This window comes from Oryzias latipes, chromosome 6 (genome assembly GCF_002234675.1).
Source record: "Oryzias latipes chromosome 6, ASM223467v1".
NCBI classification, from domain to species: Eukaryota; Metazoa; Chordata; class Actinopteri; order Beloniformes; family Adrianichthyidae; genus Oryzias; species Oryzias latipes.
In genome coordinates, this window is record NC_019864.2 from 19,704,980 (window position 1) to 19,730,037 (window position 25,058).

The 25,058-nt window shown below is 39.9% G+C and overlaps 1 protein-coding gene across 4 annotated transcripts in view; it reads left to right on the forward strand.

The window, feature by feature from the left end:
- Positions 1–1,254: 1,254 nt before the first annotated feature.
- LOC105354233 (protein piccolo-like) overlaps positions 1,255–25,058 on the forward strand; it is a 57,220-nt gene continuing 33,416 nt past the window's right edge. For all 4 annotated transcript variants that reach the window (XM_011476204.3, XM_011476207.3, XM_011476206.3 and 1 more), the window contains exons 1-11: positions 1,255–1,495; positions 2,561–3,599; positions 4,393–5,226; positions 6,536–7,348; positions 7,482–8,573; positions 8,897–9,838; positions 10,770–11,693; positions 11,823–12,644; positions 12,871–13,638; positions 13,804–15,093; positions 15,288–16,298. In XM_011476204.3, coding sequence (XP_011474506.2) covers positions 2,793–3,599; positions 4,393–5,226; positions 6,536–7,348; positions 7,482–8,573; positions 8,897–9,838; positions 10,770–11,693; positions 11,823–12,644; positions 12,871–13,638; positions 13,804–15,093; positions 15,288–16,298 — 9,303 coding nt within the window. In that variant the 5' untranslated portion in view covers positions 1,255–1,495; positions 2,561–2,792. The remainder of the gene's footprint in view (positions 1,496–2,560; positions 3,600–4,392; positions 5,227–6,535; positions 7,349–7,481; positions 8,574–8,896; positions 9,839–10,769; positions 11,694–11,822; positions 12,645–12,870; positions 13,639–13,803; positions 15,094–15,287; positions 16,299–25,058) is intronic.

Consider the following 25,058-nt stretch of genomic DNA (forward strand, 5'->3'; position numbering starts at 1 on the left):
AGGAGAATGTGCAAAAAGCTGTGCAACCTTAAGTGTGTGGTGCTGTCTGCAGGCATGTGGGTGTTGGTGTGCATGTGTGCAGCGAAGCCAAATGCGGTGCTTTTCAAAGAGAAGCGATTCTGGTGCTCACGAATCACACATGACGTAACTCTTCCTCACGCCCACATAACATTTGCTCTCCATTCTTCCCACACATCTCACTCCCTGCTTGCCACACATTGCCTCTGTATTTATCAGCATTGTGTTAATCTGAATGTGAGTGTTAGGACATGAAAGGATGCTTGAATCATCACTGGAAATTAAACGGAAATGTTTAAATCATTGGAAAAAAATGAAAAGAAAATTTTAGATTGTACTACTTGAATATTAAGGTGAATCATTTAACATTGAATCAAGCATTGAGTATGTCGTTTTTTTCCTTAATTAGTTTATTTGTTTCAAATATTTAATCCTTTGTGGGGAAAAATGCTATTTTATAACAACAAGGAGGGAAAACTAAAAGAGGCATGGTGGTAGATCTTGATGGCCAGGTTGGTGCTGCTCTGGTGATTCAGATTAATATATCCTGCAGAAATACTTCAGGAAAAGTAGATCAATCTGATCCAAATTGCTCTGTTCGGGGTTTTTTCTTCTTCTTCCTTTAGAGCTTGTGTGCAGTTTGTGATCCAAATTCTTTGCTTTTATAAATGCACAGGCAACAGGTAAAAGAAGCAGAAAAGGGAAAACAGCAAAGGCTTTTGAGTGCATTGCTATTTTTTCTTTTTTTTATCTAAACCACTTGAGGGTGGTACTTAATAAAGTCAGAATGAGGTGTGAAATAAGATATGTCGGCAAACCTGCAAGATACTTCATTTCATTTTATTTGATCAGAGAGATTAAAACGTCCCTATAATAATAATAATAAAAGAGGCTCCACTCAGACCACCTAATATAGTCCTGGCCTGCAAGTGGAAAGAACATGCATAGAATCAAAAGACAGTAGATCTATAATCAATTCACAAATATAGAGCACTAAGTGCCTCAGCAGATGTTATTGATTTATAATCATATACAAATGATCACGGATGGAAAATGCTCGTGAAAAAGTTCAGGTTGTGATCTGATTTGAGTCCTCATTTCTCCTGGCTCAGCCTGACTCCTCACGACCATCAAATTCACACGGCGCACTTATCCAGTGCAGATGTGCGCAGTCTGTCAGGATCAGGGGGGTAAATCCCTCAGTTGTCGTTGCACGTGACTATGGGAGCGGGATGGGTGGGTGGGGGATATAAATCGCTTGTCCCTTTAATTTCAATTTCCGTGCGTGATATTTATCGTGATCACCTGTCAGATGCGGCGCATGCGCACCAGGGTAGGAGGCGGAGTGCAGGGCTGTTCGCTCTGGAGCTGCTGCCCTGCGTGCCCCCCATCCCGCGGCGACAGACGCACGGACTCGGAGCGGGTGTAAACGCAGAGCTGTGGGGAGGATGGGGACCCCGACGAGCCACTAGAAACGGTACTTTCTCCACCGGCTTGCTTCTGATCGTCGCGGTTTGGGCGTTTGACATTGTGACCGTAGAGGGTGAAGGATGCTCGGCTTCGGCAGGGGAGGGAGGGAGGGGGAGCGGGGAGATAAGCGTGGATGGCGTGAAATTACAAGGATGACAGGGGTTTTGCTTCGCATCTTCGCCGCTGAAGGTTGCTTTTTCTTTTCGAATAAGATTTGCAAACATTTCGGCTATTTCTGCCTCTGAGGAGGCACATGGTCAAGGACAAACAAACTGCTCTTACCCTTCCGTCTTATTTTTCAATTTTATTTTTATTCTAACCCTCCACTCTTGGGCTAAAAAACCTGCGATCAGCTTGTGCAGACTGTCCGTTCTGAAATAGTGTTCTCTCTGACAGGATGTACATCTGTGGAAATGTGGGATCAGCCCATATATGAAGCACTCTCCTATGGCAAAAAAAAAAAAAAAATCAATCCAGCTGTAACTGTTTAGTTGTAGACCTGTGATCTCCTGAATGCTGCTTTTTCACAATAAATACGCTTTATTTTGAAGGCCCTCAGTCAGAGGTTCAGGTTTTCCTGTGTTTACTTGTCTTGCTGCTGGAAAACATGTCCTGCAGGGAAATTTCTCGCCCCTTGACAGTCTGCACCACTTGGAACGTGATCATCGAGTCATTTCGTAGGGAAAGGAATTCACGTCGCAATTTTGTGGGCCGTGAAATCCATTGAAACGTGGTTTGAGGCAGGTTTGTGGAAGCTGGCTTTATTAGGAGCCGTCCCTCACCCTTTCTTGCACACGGATCAGTAGATTCTCTGAAAACTGTGCGTGATCATTAGAGCGTCACATGCAATCTTCATGGTCCTCCAAGCAACAGTCAGTGCACCGGGGATTATTTTGCCCCACAAGAGTGTTCTCTTTTTTTTTTTTTACTTCATTGTCTGAGAAAACAAAAAAAAGCTGTAAAGATGTGCATCTTCTATCAAAATTACTTGACATTAAGGAAAATAACCTGGTGCCACAGTTTCTTACAAGTCTGTTTCATCTCCCTCTTTCTTGTGTGTGTTTGCATTTAGGAAGTCAGATGTAGATGCTGAACCTGAGGAGAGCCCTGGGAGCAGCAGCAGCGGCAGCAGCACAAGCAGCAGCAGAGGGGCCATAGATGCCCTCTCCACAGGTGCGGCTCCAGCCCACGCCTCTGCCGGAGGTGCAGTGCAGAGGGGGGAAGGCTTTTCCTCTGACTCTGACAGTTCCTTAGATTCCAGCACTGGTGAGGAGGAGGAGGAGGAGGAGGAAGACGACCCAGCTATGTTCTCTTCCAAGTTTCTTAGTGGGGCTAACCCCTTGAGTGCTGTGTCTTCGGCTGTGAATAAGTTTGGCTTGTTCGGAGATGATGGAGAGGGAGACAAGAAACAGCAGCCTGGAGGAGGTCCTGGCAAAGACTCTCAGCAACAGCAAAGCTTCCAAAAACCAGGCCAGGGACCCTCTATGCAAAAGTCCCAACCTACTTCAAAACAAGGACCACCACAGCTGCACAGAGATAAACAGACTGAACCCAAAAGCAAGCCTGTGGGGCAAGCACAGAGCTCGAATACAGGGACAGAGCCTCTCCCAAAGCAGCCCAAGGCTCCACAGCAGCAAGGTTCTGCTAAGCCTGGAGGTCAACAACAAGCTGCGGCTAAGAGTGGAATACAAGCAGAATCTACAAAGGTGTCACCCAAACCTAACATGCAGCAAAATCCTTCAAAAGCTGGTGTGCAGCAAAAAGATTCTACAAAGACAGGAGCACAAGGGGAAACAAAGGTTGGGGCACAAGTGGGGCAGCAACAACAGACTTCATCTAAGGTGGGGCCGGAAAAAGAAGCCATCAGGGCAGCGCCTCAGCAGCCGCCCTCTGATAAACAGCACGAGGTAAAGCGAGCAGGTACACCTGACCTAAAGTCGTCCGGAGCAGCAACCAACGCCAGATCTCAGTCAAAAGCTCAACCGCGGTGTCCTGTGTGTAACACAACAGAACTCAATGTGCACAGCAAGGAGCCCCCAAACCACAGAACGTGCACACAGTGCAAAAGTGAGGTGTGCAGCTTGTGCGGCTTCAGTCCTCCTGACTCTGATGTAAGTAAAGCTCCTCATATCATTAACATACCAGAGTTAGAGTTTTGACTTAAGTTTCCTTGTATATAAATCTTAAAAGTTTTGTCAAATCTAATATATGGTTAACAACTATTATTGTCATTTAAAGTCCCACTCCGATCATCTTTTGATTCATTTTCAAAGCGTTGCCAGTGGTCTTTTAATTATAATTATGGAGTTTTTAAAATAAAATAAAAACAAAGCAAAAAAACTGTCATTTTCTTTTTTGTACAGCAGCAATAGTTCATAAGAAATTCGCCTCTGAGTTGTGGGTGGGACTGTTGGCACAGAGCAACCCAGTCCCCCTTCCCGTCACTCCTAACTGAGAGCTATGTGTGTACGCTCTCTCCCACTAGCTTATGCCCCTCACACCCCCAGCCTAACATTATTGGTGCAACATAAATGGTGAGCAATAATGGAGCTAAATAGTCGTATAGAGCTCCACATGGGCGCTCAGATGAGGAATACGAAGAGGTACATGGATCTATTTGTCTACAAGTGCACGCATCACCCAGCAGATTTTCAAACAACATTTTTTGTCTGCTCCTGATTCACAACGATTTGAATAAACAAATACTCAGAAATGCAATTTAAGCCCAATCTTCTTTAAATTGTCCTCCATCAGAAAAAATGCCACAAGAACATTTTAAAAACACCAAAAACTAATTTTTCTTCATCGGAGTGGGCCTTTGATGTTCTAATTTTAGATGATGTAGTTTCTATTTTTAATTTAAATATATTAATCTGTATGTCTGTTTTTCTAACTTTCTTATAGGATCAGGAGTGGCTTTGTCTTACCTGCCAAGTACAGAGGGCTCAGGGAGCTTCTTTGTCACCAGGACCTTCTACAAAAAAAACCTCACCTAACACAGTTTCTGCTCCACAAAAGCAAACTGAACCTGCCAGAAAAGGAACATCAGTGCCAGGTTCACCTCAGAAAGTGCAGTCTAAAACAACAAATGGGCCAGCCAAAGATGGAGCTGCTAAAGCGCCACAAAACCCAAAACATCCAAGTCCAGGGCCGCCTGCTCAGAAAACTACTCCTAACACTCAGAGGAAAGGAGGTTCTCAGCAACCACAACAGACTAGTCAGACTGGACTAAAACAAGGTGGGGCAGCAAAAGGTCCTCAGCAGGAATCAGGGGGTTTGTTTGGTTTTACTGGTGCTAAAACTGAACCCCCAAAGGCAGAGGACTCCATGACTGGGAAGATGTTCGGTTTTGGTTCCTCCATTTTTAGCTCTGCCTCTACCTTGATAGCCTCTGCTGTTCAGGATGAAGCTAAAGTCACACCACCAGTTTCTCCTAAAATGCAGCCCACAAAAGAGACCAAATCGTTGACTGACCAAGATTCGGAGCAAGACAGAAAACAGAAACAGCAGGCAAAGTCTCCAACTGCAGTGCAGAGCAAAAGTGAAACGTCTACGCCAGAGGCTGCAAAGATGACAGTCTCCCACAATGCTTCAAAGGGAGGCCAGTCCACCTGTCCAATATGCAACATGGTGCTGAATGTGGGCTCTAAAAATCCCCCCAACTACAACAAGTGTACTGAATGCAAGGGTACAGTTTGTAACCAGTGTGGATTTAACCCCATGCCAAATGTCAAAGAGGTGAGATGTGTTGTTTTTTCATTAAAAAAATCTAAATGTATAATCCAAAATTTCATTTTTCCTTTAAACTTCGAGCTATTTCAGCTATTTGGAACAAGCTTTTCTTCTTTATTGGTTATGTTGCAGAATTCGGTGTATTTCTATTTTCAGTTTTCAATTCAGTTCCTGAAGTTCATTTAAATTCGAAAGATTACAAGATTAGAATATATAAGAATAACCTTTGATCATTGAAAATCTAAAATAAGTCTAATTATATCAAACAAATATTTGTTTGCATCCAGAGAAATTGCATATTTTGTTTGTTCCAACACTTTAAATTATAGTAACTGTTGGGATCTTTTTTTTCTTTTTGATATTTGTTGTTGTTGCTGTTTTTGATGTTGCGTTTATTTCACCATTCGATTTAGGATTTCAGGAAAATGGCTTTTTCTTATTTAAGTTACCTTATTTTTTAAATATAATGACAATGTTTTAGCCTCTCAACTGCAGGACTCCTTTGGATCTAAAAATACATACATGTCTTTCCCTGTAATTAAAATACAAGCGACCTACAAAACAAGAGAGTTTGCAAACACACGCATGTGCTACTTGGATATTGTAGGGAACACCAGACACAGAATAAATAGTCACGGTCAACCCCTCAGGCTACCTGAAACGAAAAGGATTTGACACTTGACTCTGTCATTTAATGCAAAGCCACTGTATCTCATCAAGGGCAGTTCAAGGCTAATTGAGCTTCTCATACTACTCAAATCAAGATAGGTTAGCCCGCTTTTAAACTTTGATTTAAAAAAAAAAAAAGATGTAAACTAATTTTTTTTTCCTTTTTATTTAAAAGGCAATATAAAATGTAGTTTCGGTCATACATAATAGCTTTTAAACATATATTAAACAAATGGTAGAAAATCTTAGACTTTAATATCCTACTTTGCACTTTTGCATTAAATATAAGCTACTTTAAAGTTATTAAAACTAAATAAAATTTAAATTATAACTTTAACTAAAGTATGCAAATAGGAAATATCTGCTATCAAATTCACAAAACAAGAAACCTATGTGGCTGGAGTGCATAAACATAACATGTGCTAAATCCACCCAGATCTCTCTTAAATTATGTAAGTCTTTTGTAGAATGAAGTTCCATCGCTCTTCACATGTAAGCTTATTTGTGGGCATGTTTTGTTAAGAACTTCTTATCTGACAGCTGGTCTTTGTGGCTTTTTGAAATTAATATATTGTATTACATGAATTAATATGTTTGGTATTTGTATTAATATTTATGTACAATTCTTTTTATGTTTCACCTCTAGGGTAAGGAGTGGCTTTGCTTAAATTGTCAAGTGAGACGAGCAGCAGGAGGAACTGACCCTCAGAAAAACCCTTCAATGCCACTTGAAGTTAAAAAGACTGAAGCACAACCTTCGCCTCAGAGGACATCCATACCAGGCTCCCCCCAGACAAAGTTATCAATGCGAGCAACACAAGCAGTCAAGGAGGAAGGATCAGACAGTCAAAAACAGACCAGCCCGGCTCCTCCCAAGAAAACACCCCTGGAGAACCATGAGAAGGAACCAGAGAAAGGACGAGATCAGGCAGTTCCAACTACACAAATGAAGGAAAATGTCCAATCTAAATCGTCAGGAGGCTTATTTGGTTTTGGTAATGTTAAAAATCAAACTGATGCTTCAAAGCCTGTTGAGTCTGTGACTGGAAAAATGTTTGGGTTTGGAAACTCCATTTTTAGCTCTGCATCCACTTTGATTACTTCAGCAGTTCAGGATGAATCTAAAGCGACTCCGCCGGTTTCTCCCAAGATGTCTCCCAGGAAAGATTCAAAATCTCCCACTGTGAAGAAAAAAGAACCAGAAAAGAAACCCCAGCCATCGCAGCAACCCACAGGTCCCTCACAGAGGCTGCCAAAAGATGGAAAACCTCCATCTGAAAAGCCAAAGACAACTCCAGATTTGCCATTTGTACCCAAAGCAAGTCAGTCTACCTGTCCTCTTTGTAAAGTGGAACTTAATGTAGACTCAAACGAAAGTCCCAACTACAACACCTGCACCGAGTGCAAAAACACTGTATGTAACCAGTGTGGATTTCAGCCCATGCCAAATGTTAAAGAGGTAGGAAAATTGAAATGCACAAAAACACACAACCTTAGAGACAATATTCACCATTTGACAAAAATGAAACAGAAGTATAGTAGAACATTAAAACATCTATTAAATCTAACAAAACATTTTACTTTTTTTATAGGTGAAGGAATGGTTATGTCTCAACTGTCAGATGCAAAGAGCACTGGGAGCATCTGAGCCTCCAGGAACCCCCATGATGAAACTACAGGCCTCGCCGAATAAAGTCTCCGCCCCTGCCAGTTCTAGGAAGAAAGAAACTCCACCGCAACAAAAAGACATTCCAACATCTGTGAAATCCAAGGAAAACTCACCAATAGGTTCTCCTCAGAAGAGAACTCCCCAACAAGGCCAGACGAAGGATTCTCAGAAACTACCAGACCAAACAAGTTTAGCAGGTTCTCGAAAGAGTAGCACGGCATCAACTTCCGAGCATGCAACTGGAGGCTTATTAAATTTTGGTCCCAAAGTTGTGCCTGATGATGCAAAATCTGCTGAAGCAGTTGGTGGAAAAATGTTTGGCTTTGGATCTTCTATCTTCAGTTCTGCATCCACTTTGTTAACCTCAGCGGTTCAAGATGGATCCAAAACAACACCACCAGTCTCACCCAAAATGTCAGCTGCAAAAGGAGTCAAAACTCCTCCAGTTCAGAAACATGAACAGGAGAAGAGCACAGAAGAACTTCAGCCACCTAAGTCTTCTCACCTGGTACAAGCAAAAGTTGAAAAAGGACCACAAGAGTCTCTGAAAGATGCTGCGGGTCAAAATGTGCCTGATGCTGCAAAATCTGCTGAAGCAGTAGGTGGAAAAATGTTTGGCTTTGGATCATCTATCTTTAGTTCTGCATCCACTTTATTAACCTCAGCGGTTCAAGATGGATCCAAAATAACACCACCAGTCTCACCCAAAATGTCAGCTGCAAAAGGAGTCAAAACTCCTCCAGTTCAGAAACATGAACAGGAGAAGAGCACAGAAGAACTTCAGCGACCTAAGTCTTCTCCAGTGGTACAAGCAAAAGTTGAAAAAGGACCACGAGAGTCTCTGAAAGATGCTGCGGGTCAAAATCCTTCTCAGAAAAGTCAGTCTTCCTGCCCATTATGTAAGACTGAGCTTAACCTTGGCTCGAAGGATCCTCCCAACTATAACCAATGCACTGAATGCAAGAATACTGTCTGCAATCAATGTGGATTTAATCCGATGCCAAATGTGTCTGAGGTAAAAGAGGCATTTTATATTTTTTATCTGATTTCACAAAATGCATTTCATAAAGCAATAACTTTGTTGTATTAATAACTTTGTAAAATTTTGGTATTTATTCTTCCAGTAGCACCGGTATTGATGTGTTATTCTGCTACCTGACAGATTAACACACAAATACATTGTTTCTTAAGAAAAGTTTGACTTCACTGAATATTATTTTATAATAGATAAAGAAAAAAATGTCCAGTTGTTTTGTTTTGTTTTATCAGTTATTTGTTATGGCAGGTTATCTTTAAAAAACATTATACTTATTTATGATTTTTTTTTTTTTTTTGCAGGTGAAAGAATGGTTATGTCTGAATTGTCAAATGCAAAGAGCTCTCAGTGCATCTGAACCATCAAGACCTTCTCTAAAACCAGAGACTGGAGTAAACAAAACATCACCTTCTGCTGTTCATAAGAAAATACCCTCTCCTAGTCCAGAGGAAAGCTTTAAAAAGCAATCACAGACATCCAGTATTGGTAAAGAAGCTATATCTCCGGATCCATCTCAAAAGAGGTTGAGCTCTGCACCAGGTTCTCCTCAAATAACAAAAGGTGCAGCAGCACCATTAGCATCCAAGGATACCAAACAACTGCACGAGGAACCACAAGCTGGCCAAAAGACTTCAACAGATATTCAGGGGAAATTAGGTAATCAGACACCAACTAATGAGTCACATCAACCTGACCTAAAACCCAGCAAGATCTCACCTTTTGCACATGCAGAAGAGCCAAGGAAACCTCCTGTTATTGGTGGGCAAGAGTTCTCTAAAACAACAGAATCAATAAGTGGAAAAATGTTTGGCTTTGGATCCTCTATTTTCAGCTCAGCATCTAGTTTGATATCTGCTGTTCAAGAAGATTCACGGACTACGCCTCCAATCTCTCGTAAAATGTCTGCACCGGCACAAGCTTCTGCCAAGATTTCTCCCAAAAGTACTCCTCCAATTTCACCAAAATCCTCACCTGCAAGAGGGCCAAAACTGACATTTCAAAAAGCAGAGCAAGAAAAAATTCCAGATGAAATCCATCAGAACAAGAAGGACACTGCTTCTTCACAGCCAGTAACCTTGGGAACAGTCGCTCAAACAAGTCCTGACAAAGGTCAGAACAGCTGCCCGCTGTGTAAGGTCAAGATGAATATTGGCTCCAATCAACCTCCCAACTACAACACTTGCACTGAATGCAAGAACATTGTTTGTAACCAGTGTGGATTCAACCCTATGCCTGCTGGAGAGGTATGTGGGAAATGCAGAAATTTCCTATTACAAAAAAACTTTTATTTTTTATTTTATTATTTTCAATCATTGTACAGTGATCCCTAATTTTTCTAGTTATTAAAACAATAACCTGCGATAGGTGAAATCTGCAAAGTAGGATTACAGATGTTTTAAGGATATAGATCTCCTCACTACATACTATACACTTTTTCTAAGACAAACATTAACGATGAACAATTTATATAGATTTGGCAAACTGAACATGCTGGGTCTCTCTATAGGAGACATAACGGGGGATAAGTTGTACAGCCAATCAGGGTGCAAAACTCAGCATGCTGTAAAAAAAAGTAAAAAAGAAAAACTGCACTGAAAAAAAATCCACAAAACAGCGAAACAGTGAAAGATGAACTGCGGTATACCACTGTACCTCCAATTGTGGACTTTCTCCACAAATGTGGTTGTTTTCTAGGGCGAGGTCACAATTCACTGCCACCTCACTTCAAGTCAACATAAATTGAATATAAATCAACGTAGATAAATTTCCATTCTAAAACCAATTTGGTGTAGTAATGATACTGTTTTGAGTAAGTAAAAAATTAAACTGGACAAAGGGGGTATATTAATTACAGTAGTAATTATTAAATTGAAACTGACAGAAAATCTATTTGTTGCATGAAAATATACAAGAAATTTCTTTGGAATATATTAGAATTATGTATTTAATATATTTTGAATGCATTTTCTTTAGTAAAAATTTAGTTTATTCAATTGATCGCCCTTTTTATAGTATTGCTTTATGTTCATGTTATATTTCTTCCAAAAAAATGGTTGATTTTCTTAAATATATGTTTACTGTAATGTTTTCTTGGTGGTTTGCTGAGAATTTTATGTTTTGGTGGTTTCTTTCTGGTATATCTACTTTTGAAACAATATTTGTGTTGTATTTTAGGTAAAGGAGTGGCTCTGTCTTACATGTCAGATGAAAAGGGCAGTTGGACCTTCTGAGCCTCCAGGACCTCCAAGTACGAAGTCTCAGGTGTCCTCAAATAAGGTTCCTGTTTCTACTAAAGTTGATGCAAAGGAACAGAAAATGTCTCAGTCAGGGGAGACGCAACTCAAAAAACAGTCAACATCCTCAGGCAAAATTGATCTTGTTGCAGCTCCACTTAAAACTCAAAGCCCGACGCTGAGTCAGAAGACATCACAAGATAAACCAAAAACAGCTCAAGAGAAACTGCCTGATCAAGCAAGCCAACAAGGACGTAAGCAGAGTATTGCTCCCACAGAAACACAGACGCAGTCTGGACGCTTAGTTGATTCTAAACCTCAGCCTGAAGCTGCGAAGGCTACAGAATCCGTTAGTGGGAAGATGTTAGGCTTTAGTTCTTCCATTTTTAGTTCCGCATCTACTTTGATAACCTCAGCAGTTAGGGACCAGCAAAAAACGACTCCACCTGTTTCTCCTAAGATGAGCCCTGCAAAGGAGTCCAAACGTCCTGGTGCTCAGGAAGTAGAGCAACAAAAGAAAGTAGAATCCCCACTTCAGGCAAAAAGCCAACCACCTGTAGAACCAAAAGCAGATCAGACCAAGTCCTTGGCTTCTCTGGAGGCAGAACAAAAAGGGAAAACAAAGCTATCATCTGACCCAAAGACACTTCCGTCAGACCACGCCAAAGCAAATGAAACTCCAGCGGCGTCTCCCAAGCCTAAATCCCCTATCCAGAGGTCAGTCAAGTCAGACAAATCCTGTCCACTCTGTAAGATAAAACTTAACATTGACTCAAATGACCCACCAAATTACAACACCTGCACTGAATGCAAAAGCACTGTCTGTAACCAGTGTGGATTTAACCCTATGCCAAATGAAGCAGAGGTAAGACAAAACATGTTTAAATGCTCATTTTACTTTTGACATTGATTAACATGTCTCTTTCTTGGTTCAGGAAAACAGGGCTAAAATGCCCCGACTAACAAACTGTACAATTTTATTTTGTTTCTGTAGGACAAAGAATGGTTGTGTCTGACATGCCAGATGCAGAGAGCCATGGGAGAAACACTTTCCCCAGGAGTCGCCCCTGTTAAACCTCAGATTTCAACAAAACTCATAACAGACAGCACAGATAGATCTAAGGTTGAAAGGAAAGAAACATCAACACCACAATCTCCACAAAGAAAACTGTCTGCAGCAGCTCAACCTCCTGTGACAGAGGTACCTAATAGGCCCTTGGTTCAGAAACAGGCCAGTCCAGGTTCTTACCCAAAAAATACAAAGGATACTCAAAAAACACAGGATCCCAGCAAATCCCCAGTCCAAACAAGGCAAAGTGAACACAAACCGATTGCCACTACTGCTCCACAGAAAGATTCTGGAGGCTTATTCGGTTTTAGCAGTGGCAAAGCCAAGTCTGATTCTGGAAAGCCAACAGAATCTGTAACTGGAAAAATGTTTGGCTTTGGTTCCTCCATTATCAGCTCTGCATCCAACTTGGTGACCTCCACAGTTCAAGACCAGCCCAAGACCACTCCACCAGTTTCTCCTAAAATGCCCCCTGCAAAAGACATGAAATCTCCAGCCCATGAAAAGAAAAAAACAGAACCACCTCAAAAGACAAAGACACCCCCAGCTCTACTGGCCAAAGCAGCTCCATCAGAACCTCCAAAGACTGGAGAAGCTTCTGTCAAACCAGCCCCTTCTATCTGTCCTCTCTGTAAGGCTAAACTCAACATGGGGTCCAAAGATCTGCCCAACTTCAGCACTTGTGATGAATGCAAGAACACTGTGTGCAACCAGTGTGGATTTAACCTTATGCAAAATGAATCTGAGGTAGGTGAAGTTCACATATGCATTCCACATGTTTTAACAACATAGATCCTGTACTGCTTGATGCAGTTAGGTGTAAACATATTTTTGTTTGCAGAGTATCTGTTTTATTAATAACTAGGTGTGAACTGAACTTGCAGCTGCAATTTTACAAATTATGATGCACTTTTGTTGAGATTAAAAAAGAAACCACTCTAACTAGTATGTTTATTTTATTTCCATCTTGCAGACAAAAGAGTGGTTGTGTCTGACATGTCAGATGCAAAGAGCCCTTTCAGCAACAGAACCAGCTCAGCCTTCACCGGTAAAACCTTTGACGTCAGCCCAAAAAGTGTCGACCCCTTCTTCTTTTAAAAAGGCTCCCTCAAACCAACACATGAAAGAATGCAAAGTTCAGGAAGAAGGTGATTCTAAAGAGAAAAATGAGGACAGTCTAGCACAAAATAGAGTATCAAAGACAGCAGACAGTACTGTTGCTACAGGACTAACAAAACATAAGGAGTCTAGTTTACCACCATCTAAAGACGTTCCAGGGATGGAGCCTATTGTCGCAGACCAAGCATCCTCTATGAACCAAGATGATACAACTTTAGATGAGAACAAAGATAACCCTGAAGATGCAGATGTATCAAAAAAGAGAAAAGATGAGGATGAAACGATTTTGAAATCAGCCGAACTGGTTGCCAAATCCTTGAAGGAAGTGCAGCTACAAAAGGCCCAAGTAAACGAAGAGCCACACCAAGCCGAAAGTGCTCCATTGGCAGCAGAGCTAGAAAAGGCTAAGAGTCCTCCACCAGAAGGGAGCCAAGTTACATTAGAGTTGGCAAATGTAGATGTTTTCCAAGCTGCGCCCAAAGTGCAACAGTCTCTGTGTCCGCTCTGTAAGGTAGAACTTAAAATTGACTCCAAAAATCTTCCCAACTTCAACACCTGCACTGACTGCAAAACCACGGTGTGCAACAAGTGTGGATTTAGTCCACTGAATAATGTGACAGAGGTAAGCAAATAACAAAATAACATCTGTTTTTGGTATAATATGGCTAATTCATTTTAGACAATATACAGCTTAATTTTAAAATTGTACATTTTATCCATATGTGTTTTATTCTATTATAACTGAATAATTGTGAAATGTGTCATATGCTTTTTATTTTATTTTTAGGTGAAGGAATGGCTATGTCTAAACTGCCAGATGCAGAGAGCACTTGGAGCTTCTGAACCTCCAGGTCTTCCTATGATAAAACCACAACCTTTAACAAGCAAAGAGGTCCCTATAACTGCAGAACCTCCGGCATCCCCCAAAATAAAGGCAAATTCTTCAACAAGCAAAGAAGTTACTGTAGAACCCCCAACATCCCCAAAAATAATGACAAAGCCTCCTCCAACCAAAGAGGTCCCTGTTACTGTGGAACCTCCAGCATCCTCAGAAATAAAAGCACAGCCTTCAACAAACAAAGAGGTTCATACCACTAAAGACAAGAAAGAAGCTCCAATTCCAGCATCTCCGAAAGACATCCCTTGGTTGAACAAGTTGCCTAACGTTCCTATAATCCCAGCTAAAGAAACAGCTGTAACAACACAGAAGGCTGCCCCTGCAGCTGCTTCAGTGCTTGATAAAACTGTTTCATCTGCTGACACAAAGACCAGTGCTGCACTTTCTTTACAAAAGCCATCTTCAGAGACACCCAAAGGAGACATTGCTGCACCTCAGCAACAGGCTTCACAACTTCCCAAAAATACCTCTAACCCTACTGCAACACCAGATTCAGAGGCTAAAAAGCAAACTTTACAACAGCCTCCGGGAGCTGTTTCTTCAGATAAAACTGCTTCTCCATCTAAACAACAAACTGAAAAACAGTTACCTAAATCTGGTACCTCTCCAATAAAATCAGTGCCACCATCAGTTCAAGGAGGAAAACAAGATTCTGGGAGCTTATTTGGTTTTGGTGGACCTAAAAAACAGCCTGTACAATCTGGAGAGTCTGTGACGGGAAAGATGTTTGGCTTTGGTTCATCTTTCTTAAGCTCTGCATCTAATTTGATATCATCGGCTGTCCAAGATGAATCTAAAACTACACCACCAAGCCCACGCAAGATGTCCACAACAGGTAAAGTTTCTCCTAAAGCTACACCTCCAGCTTCTCCAAAAACATTGCCCACAAAAGACACCAAGCCACCTCCTGTGCTGAAGGCTGAGGAGAAACCAGAAAAACAACAACAGGAAAAGAGACCTTCAAAAGAACAAGTCAAAGTAGACAAAGCATTGTCAGACACTCCTAAAGTAATAGTAGACAACAAGCATCCTTCAAAGACAGAACAGTCTCTCTGTCCACTTTGCAAGATCAAACTCAATATGGACTCAAAAGATCCTCCTAACTACGACTCTTGCACAGAATGCAAGACTACTGTGTGCCTCCAATGTGGGTTTAATCCACTCCCGGATATGTCTGAGGTAACTATTGTCATTTATTTTTGGTTTAGATTTGATTCATTTACAGATAAATACAAATCATTTTTGTATATTCCATAAATACCTTACAAATGTCTATATATATTAATAGTGTAGTCAAAATGCATATGTGACTTTAAGATGGAATCTTTATAGGTTGCATTTCAATAACTCTTCATTTCATTCCACTTTTTTAGGTAAAGGAATGGCTTTGCCTAAATTGCCAGATGCAGAGAGCTTTGAAATTATCTGAGTCCACTGGACCTGCAACACAGAAACCTCAGCACTTGGTCAGTTATGTTTCTCAACTTCCATCTGAAGAGAAGGAAAAGCCTGGAGCACTTAAAGCGCCCCAGAAAGACCAAGACAAAGTTGATCAGAAGACGGAGCCTTTAAATGCCAAGGGTCCATTATCAATGCCAATTCAAAAAACTGTAACACAACCAGGTACTGAGTCAAAGGCTCGGTTGCTTTCAGATGCTAAACTAGGCTCAAGCATCAATGTGGCTGGCCAGCAGCAGATAGCTGGGAAACACCCTCAGGTAGACGTTTCTCAAACTGAAAAAACAGAGGTAAAGCCAGGTGTTCCAAAACAAGAGCCTAGCAAAGTACCACAGCAACCCATAAAACCCGTGACCCAGCCTGTCAAATCTCCATCAACAGCTCAGCCTGTCAAACAAGAATCTGGAAGCTTCTTTGGCTTTGGTACCCCAAAAACGCAGCCTGTGGCCGCAAAGTCTTCTGAATCGGTGACTGGAAAAATGTTTGGTTTTGGTTCATCTTTCCTCAGTTCTGCATCAACACTGATATCCTCAGCTGTTCCAGACGAGCCTAAAGTTACCCCTCCTACTCCAAGGAAGATGTCCATGACAGCTCCCGTCTCTCCTAAAGCAATGTCCCCGGTAACACCTGCTAAGGGTACCAAGCCACCTGACACAGCTAAAGCGAAGCCACCTCATGGAACTGAGCTTCCTCAATCAGCTCTGGAAAAAGTAGCCTCGACAGAAGTGAAAAGAACTTCGCAGGAGCCCCCAAAATCCACAAATGAAGTAAAAGCTGCTCCCAAGAGAGATTTGTCAAACTGCCCTCTTTGCAAAGCTGAGCTCAACATCGGAACCAAGGATCCTCCAAATTACAACACGTGCACAGAATGCAAGAACACTGTCTGCAACCTTTGTGGATTTAACCCCATGCCCCACACAGCAGTGGTAAGTGCATAATTCTAACTATACCACCACTTTATTTGAATCTTGAAAATTTTACCTACCTCTGACATATGTGTGTGAGCACATTATGTACTCAAACAGAACATATACCCACATGATGTCATGTTATAACTGTAATGTGTTATTTGCTTTAAAACATCTCCCTATAGGACCCGTGGTGTACTGGCAGCTTGTTGGTAGAATTAGGTCCTTTTTATGTTTCTAGTGTGTTATGGTGATGTTGTAAATTAAGAGAATATTTTAGGAATATGAACCCTTATTTTTGTTTTGGAATTTGTAGTTTACTGTCCCTGCAAGCTGAATGAAAAGCAAATGTAGAGAAAGCCTTACATGCAGTTTTAGTATCATATGCTGAATATTCATCAATTCTGCCAGCTGACAATGTCCCTGCTGCTTCTATGGGAAATTTAGAAAATCTTTGAAATGCATTCCGGGATAAAATTATGTTATGCGTTTTAAAAGTAAGTTTACATTTAAAAAAATCTTGCTTAGTAGAAAGGGAAGAGAAGTAAGATGGGACTGTCATTCTACTGTTTAATTTCTTTAAATATTAGATTCTCAATAATTTTAAAATGAAGAATTTCACATGATTGCGTTATATATTTTCTATCTTAAAATATTAGGGAATAAGAGTCTCAGGCTAGTCTAAAAAAAGTACTCAATGAAAGATCATGTACAGCCTAGTGTGTCGTTGGATAGTCTTGTGTTGTTACATAACCTTTTGGCTGACTGACAGCACGTAGAATGTATTCAAGGGATGATTGATGGTTGTGCAACAGCATTAGTGAGATGGGATCCACTGCCATAGGATATCAGGGAACAGGGAAACTCCAAAACCCATGAGATTTGAAATGGGAAAGCTCAGTGATTTGCCAATAAAGAAAGGTGAAGTGGATTAGGTCCCCGAGAACAATGTGCTGCACATTCAGACATTTCCCTTTGGGCCAACTGCTCTCTTAGTGATTAGAGGTTTCAAGGAATGTATTCCTTCCTGTAATTCTGTGTGTTACTTGCAGTGATTCCCATCTTCTTGCTGAGTTTGCCTATCGATGTTTACCACTGAGGTTGCTCACATTGGCATTTGATTACATATTAAATGCCAAAAATTGTCTTTCTCATCTATTCTCTATTTAATAATTCCTTTTAGCTGTAAATTTAAAACAATGTGAAGCCACTGCTTACATTTCTGAATATATCAAAGAAAAACTAGTATTTAGGACTTTCAACTACATCTCAAAATTCCCTTTTTGAATTGACAGAATTTTTTACAGCATTTGTTGCTACATTCTCTCTCTATCTCTCCATCCGTTTGTCCGTCCGTCCGTCCATCCATCCATCCATCCATCCATCCATCCATCCATCCATCCATCCATCCATCCATCCATCCATCCATCCATCCATCCATCCATCCATCCATCCATCCATCCATCCATCCATCCATCCATCCATCCATCCATCCTTTTTCCTTCTGCTTTAGTTTGCAGTTCTACTATAGTATGCTATCAGCTCATTTCACACATTATTTGAGCCATTTGCCATATTGCCTTTTATGTAAGCAACAGTTGTTTGTTATTGACACCAGGAGTGGGAGCAGACCTAAGGATTGAAGTCCGGTTAGGTAAAGGGATACGCATTACTGTGTGCACCGTGTGGCTTCACTGCACTCAGGAAAATAGAAATAGCCAGGAGTTAGTGCAGCTGGACAAAATAGGCTGCAGTTCTTTCTGCTGCTGATGCATGCCCTGCTTATGCTCTTCACTTTTCTGCTAAGGCTGCTGTTATAGGGGCTGTTTTTTTAGATGATAGAAGCATGTACTTTTGAAACATGAAAACTAGCTTTGAAAGAAGATGGAACAGCTTCAGGCAAAATGGATGAAGGCATAACGTTTTTTTTTTTCTTTCTGTTGAGCCTATGCTGTGTTCGAGGCTTCAGAGTGACTGCTGTCCAATAAATAGGCCAGCCATGTCATACTGTAATAACCCAATCTTTGCTGGCGACAGTCAAGACAGTATGACTATGACAGTATTTTTTTTAAAGATTCCTGGAATATGTTTCTTATTAATCCAAGAGCTCAAAATTACTTTAAGAGTTTTTTTCCTGACATCTAAGAAAATGTTATTTTTTGTCAACTTTTTTGCAAGAATAGTTACCGGCAATAGAATTTTTGAATGTGTAAATATGTCTTGATAAAAACATTTTGTCCTTCAGGAGGATCTCAGTCATACTAAAATTGTGTCTAAAGAAAAGAATGAAGGCAGTAAATCGAGAAGTTAAAACTCAAATGGTAAATCACTTTGGTGGGGAGTTTGGAGTGATGTATATAAAAAGTATGTAAAGTATGTAAATTTCAACACTAATCAATTTAGTCCTATAAATCCTATAAAAATCCTACAGAATGTTGTATGTCAAAACAGTTTTAGTGCAAACATTTGAGATTATACAACTCTACTTTTACTAGAGGAAGATGTAGTATGGACTCAAGCATTTGCTTAATACTTAAGAAGCTAAAAAGACACTTACAAAGGCCAACCCTCTTCAAGTGCAGATGCCTTTCACTAATGCTTTAAACTGTGCCTTAATATAAAAGTAGATTTTGCTTCTTTTCAAGCTTGCTCTTCTATGTTACACAAAAAAAGCTTGTGATAAATACTGTAACATTTCACAGTCTCTCTGCAGCCCCAGCAATGCTGTTCAATATTTTGTTCAAGCCCTATCTTCCTTTTAGTTTGAATAACTCAGGTCAGATTATTTTACCGCTGGGGTATTTGGTAACAGATCAGGCATGTGAATCTGACTTACCATGTCCTCACAGTTTGCTTTGGTTTTGTAGGTACTTTATCTTATTGCTGCCCATACCTATTTTCTATTTCTCTTGGGATCATTAGGTTGAAGTTCTTAAAGGACTTGAAGAGCCTGAAACTGATTTAGAAGACTGGCTCTGTTCTGAGTTCTGCTATGGTGCCTCTAGAGCTGATTGCTAAAGGGAGGATGCTTCAAATGATTGCCATCAGTCAGAAGCTTCCATTCTGTAACAGTCACGGGGGGAGAGGTCCTTTCTTCCCAAAGCAAAAAACACCTACGACTGTCTGAAAAATGTCAGAAAATGTATTACTAGAACTTATCATCTTCTCTTGGGGATTATTAGATATTTTAGAATAAAATTAAGTTGTAATATTTGCAACAATTCTTAACATGAGCTGAATAATCTTTTTTTCCCCTCTGTGCTTGGTTGTAAAATTTGCAGCTACATCCCAGTGTTGCTGCTTCGAAAGTTTTGCACAGCTCTTTTGTGTTATAGATGAACGTTATTAGTGTCCTCCTGAGGTTGTAGAATTACAAGCTTTCTTGTCAATCCAGACAGTCTACTGATTTTTCTGTCTGATCCTGCAGCTTTGAGTGACTTTCCGTATCGATCAGTAGTTGATGGCTGGTTGCTCTGTTCTTAATTGGCTTTTTTTGAAAACATAATTGAGTGCATCTTCTGAACCCGCTGGAAGTTGATTTATGAAATAACAAGACCACTCCTTCACCTACTAATAGTAGTAAAAAAGACCTCTGCAGTGTTTTCAATCCATTACTTTAAGCTGTTTTTTAATTCTTAAGAAAAAAATAAAATAAAGCTAATTCTCTCTTTTGGTTAATGGGAGTCCAGGAAAAAATTCATTTGTTAATCCTAAAAATATGTGATTATCCTCTTATGTACCTCTAGAGAGTATCTAAATTTGCCATAATTAGAAAAGACCAAACCCAGTCTCCTTCAAAAGAAACACTGGCAGTCTGCTTTTTAAAAGGTAACATTTTCTTTTTGTTATCAATAATAATTTACTTTTTTTAAAACACGTTAGTTTGTTGATATATTTTTAAATGTTGCTTATGAGTTATTTTAACATGCATTGACTTCCTAAATCAACCAAAAAAAAAGCAAAAAAAAGAACTCATTGCTTTTATTTTACTGATTAGCAGTTTGATGTTCTGTGCTGTCCGGGCGTTTGATATAAAAGCAGCAGAGCAACGAGGGAGCTGCTGAAAGCAAAGTACATTAGCAAGCTTAGTTTTAGATAAAGGCATCTGCCATAAAAAACAAAATCAATACAGACCCTACTAGCTCCAGTTACAACAAAAAAAACCATTGTAGAGATGTTTAGCAATGATGAGGTTCAAAGATAAAAGCCACACATCTGTAATTCAACTCAAAAAAGCAAAGTTTGAAGGTTCTTCTGAGTTGATGCAGTATGCTACTTAACATAAGGTAAACTAGTTTGTTTTTATGTAGCTTTTGCAGAAGATTTGTGAGTCAGAAGCTAATTTCCTGACTGCTTTAATTGTGAAGGTCTGGTAATCCAGATCAAAGGCTAATCATGTGGCGCAGCCTCTCCGAAGGCTCTCTGCACTTTACTCGTTGAATAGATTTAATTAGAAAAAAGTATGATGGCCACTTTCCAATATCCATAGCTCTGGTGCGTGGGTGGGAATGGTTCAGACGCAGCAACTTGATGAAGGGGGGGGGGGGGGGGGTTGATCGTTTTTCTCTGGCTGATATGCATTTCTGTTTTTATGGCTTAAAGAGTTAGGAGGGATAAGTGAGTTATCAGAGAGATCGTTGATTTGTTGGTGCCCGATGTGCAGTTCAAGAGTGCAAACACTTGATTAATAAATTGAGTTTAATCTTCATTTTTATGTCATTTTGAAAAAATAGTTTATACATACAGACTAAATGTAATTTGGCCTACTTACTTTCACTGACCAAAAATATAAACGGAACACTTTTGTAATTGCTCCCATTTTTTATGGTATGAACTCAAAGATGTGAAACATATTCTACATACACAAAATAATCAGTTCTCTGAAATATTGTTAATAAATCTGTCTAAATCTGTGATAGTGAGCACTTCTCCTTTGCCAAGATAATCCATCCGACCTTGCAGGTGTGCCATATCAAGATGCTGATTAGACAGCATGATTACTGCACAGGTGTGCCTTAGACTGGCCACAAGAAAAGGCCACTCTGAAATCTTCAGTTTTGCTTTATTGAGGGGGTCAGGGGACAACCAGTCAGTATCTGGTGTGACCACCATTTGCCTCATGAAGTGCGACACATCTCCTTCGCATAGAGTTGATCAGGTTGTCTATTGTGGCCTGTGGAATGTTGGTCCACTCTTCTTCAAGGCTGTGCGAAGTTGCTGGATATTGGCAGGAACTGGAACACGCTCTCGTATACGCCGATCCAGAGCATCCCAAACATGCTCAATGGGTGACATGTCCGGTGAGTATGCTGGCCATGCAAGAACTGGGATGTTTTCAGCTTCCAAGAATTGTTTACAGATCCTTGCAACATGGGGCCGTGCATTATCATGCTGCAACATGAGATGATTTTGTTGGATGTACGGCACAACAATGGGCCCCAGGATCTCGTCACGGTATCTCTGTGCATTCAAAATGCCATCAATGAAATGCACCTGTGTTCTTCACCCATAACATATGCCTGCCCATACCATAACCCCACCACCAGCATGGGCTACTCGATCCACAACATTGACATCAGAAATCCGCTCACCCACACGACGCCACACACGCTGTCTGCCATCTGCCCTGAACAGTGTAAACCGGGATTCATCCGTGAAGAGAACACCTCTCCAACGTGCCAGACGTTTTAGAGGTGGTTACACGTGGTCTGCGGTTGTGAGGCCGGTTGGATGTGCTGCCAAATTCTCGGAAACGCCTTTGGAGACGGCTGATGGTGGAGAAATGGACATTCAATTCCCTAGCAACAGCTCTGGTGGACATTCCTGCTATCAGCATGCCAATTGCACGCTCCCTCAAAACTTGCGACATCTGTGGCATTGTGCTGTGTGATACAACTGAAGATTTCAGAGTGGCCTTTTCTTGTGGCCAGTCTAAGGCACACCTGTGCAATAACCATGCTGTCTAATCAGCATCTTGATATGGCACACCTGTGAGGTGGGATGGATTGTCTTGGCAAAGGAGAAGTGCTCACTATCACATATTTAGTCCCGCCCACAACTCAGAGGTGAATTTCTCATTAACTGCTGCCGGTCTGCAGAAACTATGTCCTAGAAAACAACACCGTTTTTTTGGGCTAAAAATAGCATAATCACAATTAAAAGATGACTAAAGTGGGACTTTAAAATATATAAGTATTGCAAAAGGATAGGGAATTGTTGGTGTACTTTTAGCAATAGCCTTCCTTTAAGTTACATGAATAAATGAATGCATATAGTCAAAAAGAGGGTGGGGAAGCATTTTATCTGCATCTATTGCAAATATTTCGACAGCTCTGAAAAGTGCACCAGATAAAAAAAAACAAGCATTCCTAATCTTGATTTTGCATGCTGAAAACCCCTGCTCGTGAAATGATTTAGTAGCTTTGCATGCATTGAGCAGCAGGATTTTTACTTTCCTTGTTAACTTTAATCATATCCTGTGGGCACCACCAAGCTGGAGTGGAGAGATTTGTTGAGGTCATAATGTTGATAAATGTCTAAAGCTGAATACAGGGACTAATATGATTGTTTTTAAGGAATTGAGGATTTTTTGTTGATAATTTCTTTAGATACTTAAAACTGATTTCTATGGTTGTAGTGAACAAACAGACTTTAGAGCTTTGTCTTAGAATTTCACATGGAAAATCATCAGTAACATTTTTATTTATAGCTTTGTTTTGTTGTGATGGTTTAAATGAAAAAGTGTGGTTAAATGGGTCTGATGATGCATAGAAAAAAAGCGAATATCTGCTGTTTATTTAACATTTTCAACATCAGCCAGATGCAGTTACTCTTCTAATTTCTTCCCAAGTCTTATTTCACATATTGTGCATGCATCCATACTCTTGCTTACATTTTTGCTTGTTATGACACTTCCCTTACCTTACCTTTAAAAAAAGAACTGAGTGTAGCTGCCAGGATCAGCATGAATCCGATCACACTGAAGTGAAATTAAAATCATTGACTGGTTCACACCTTTATCTGTGTTGTGCTCGGTGATAACAACGTTCTGTTGCTGCTGGAGCTAGTGTGATTATCACACTTCTTAGCAAACGACAGGCAACAAAGCAAAAACATCTGAGTTTATGTTAAACTTAAGTCGCCCTGGCATGATATGGAAGCTGGATGCTTTTAACAGTACTTGGTCCCTATATATCATTGACACTTAGAAAACAGATAATAGCAATCTCATTTTTAGCATGGCTAACTCATGATATGATCCTTTTAATAACCTGCAGAATGATTCCACAATACTTAACAGTGATGCTCCATTCATGATTGAATGTGTTTGAACAATGGGCTCTGCTTGTTATCAATCTGAGTTATTTTGTGGGTAATTTGTAAAACTTCTGAGACAGTTTTTAATTTGTGGGGCTGTGAATTTGTACAGGGTGTGTGTGCGTTGTCTTCTCCGTCTCTGTCCTGTAGAAAGGCTCTTGCTGGCTCTGCAGAGGCAGGCGCAGTGCTATTGCTCTGATTTTTATCTGCCAGTTTGCCTATTTAGCTTAATCTCCTCGCAGCATCCAGTCCTGTGTAACTGTTGGTTTATTAATGGAGCTCAGATGAGAGGAAAATATGCTTTCGAAGGAAAACCTTAAAAAAGTAATAGGATCACTTAGACTTAACTCGTACACAAGGTAAGCATTTTTGTTACTGTCCTATAAAAGACGTGCAGTCTTTTGAATGGGCACTGGCTATGGTGTTATTGTATATTTCCTTTAAGAAAAGAAACATTTTTTAGTCTGAATATCTTTGTCTGTGAATGCAGTGGTTTTATCACAGACTCATCGAAGGAATGGCAAATCTTTAAAGTTCTGTGAGTGCAGTAATACTGATATATGGCATTACTCAGCAAAATGAACCAATGTTTGTGATTTTCATGGAGAGAAATCCACTGTTTGGCTTTCAGTTTAAAACATGTATCTCAATTTTGTATTTTTTTCAATATATAATTTGTTTACTCTTGAATTGTTGTTTCCACTCAAGATTAAAATACTTTGAAAAGTGTGTTAAACAAAAATGTAGACATCGATTTTAATTTTATTAATTTTTTATTTACTTTTACCTGCTGATTTACTGTGGAAATATACTGCAAAATCTCTCAGCCACAGTGCTTATTAGATTTTTCTAATCCAAGTTTAAAAAAAAGTTGTAAAAAAAGTTATATAAAAGTCACCATTTAAATACAAAAGATAAACACAGTTCATCTGATTTAATCCCATTCTCCTTGCCTAATTTGTATCAAAGCCTTGTAATTGCTAAAATATAACAGTTTCTTGTGGTCTAAGCATAGCTCAAATGCATTTATCACTGTGGCTTAACATGAAGTTACTGTTTATTGAACGATAATTGATTTTTGGTAAACATCTTTCCTGATGTTGTAGTTTGGAAAAAAAATACTCAACCAAATGAACTGTTTTGATCTTAGTTTTAAAGCACACATTCAGCCAAAGAAATATTAAGAAGAAATACAGTTACAGCACTGTATGTGGAAATTTGTGACACGTTGAATCAGTTTAATTAAATTATTACTTAATTTTAAATGTTTTAAATTTAAGAACAATTTTAAAAGTAAATACAAAAGTTTAAAAATAACACCAATAATAATTGTCTATTTAAAAACAAAATTTAGACTTTGTATACTAGTGGAGCCGGTTATCAAAATAATTGTGTATTTTGTGGTATAATTACCAATTGTGGCATGAATGTACCTTAGGATCCCATCTTTCTGGTGCCCCT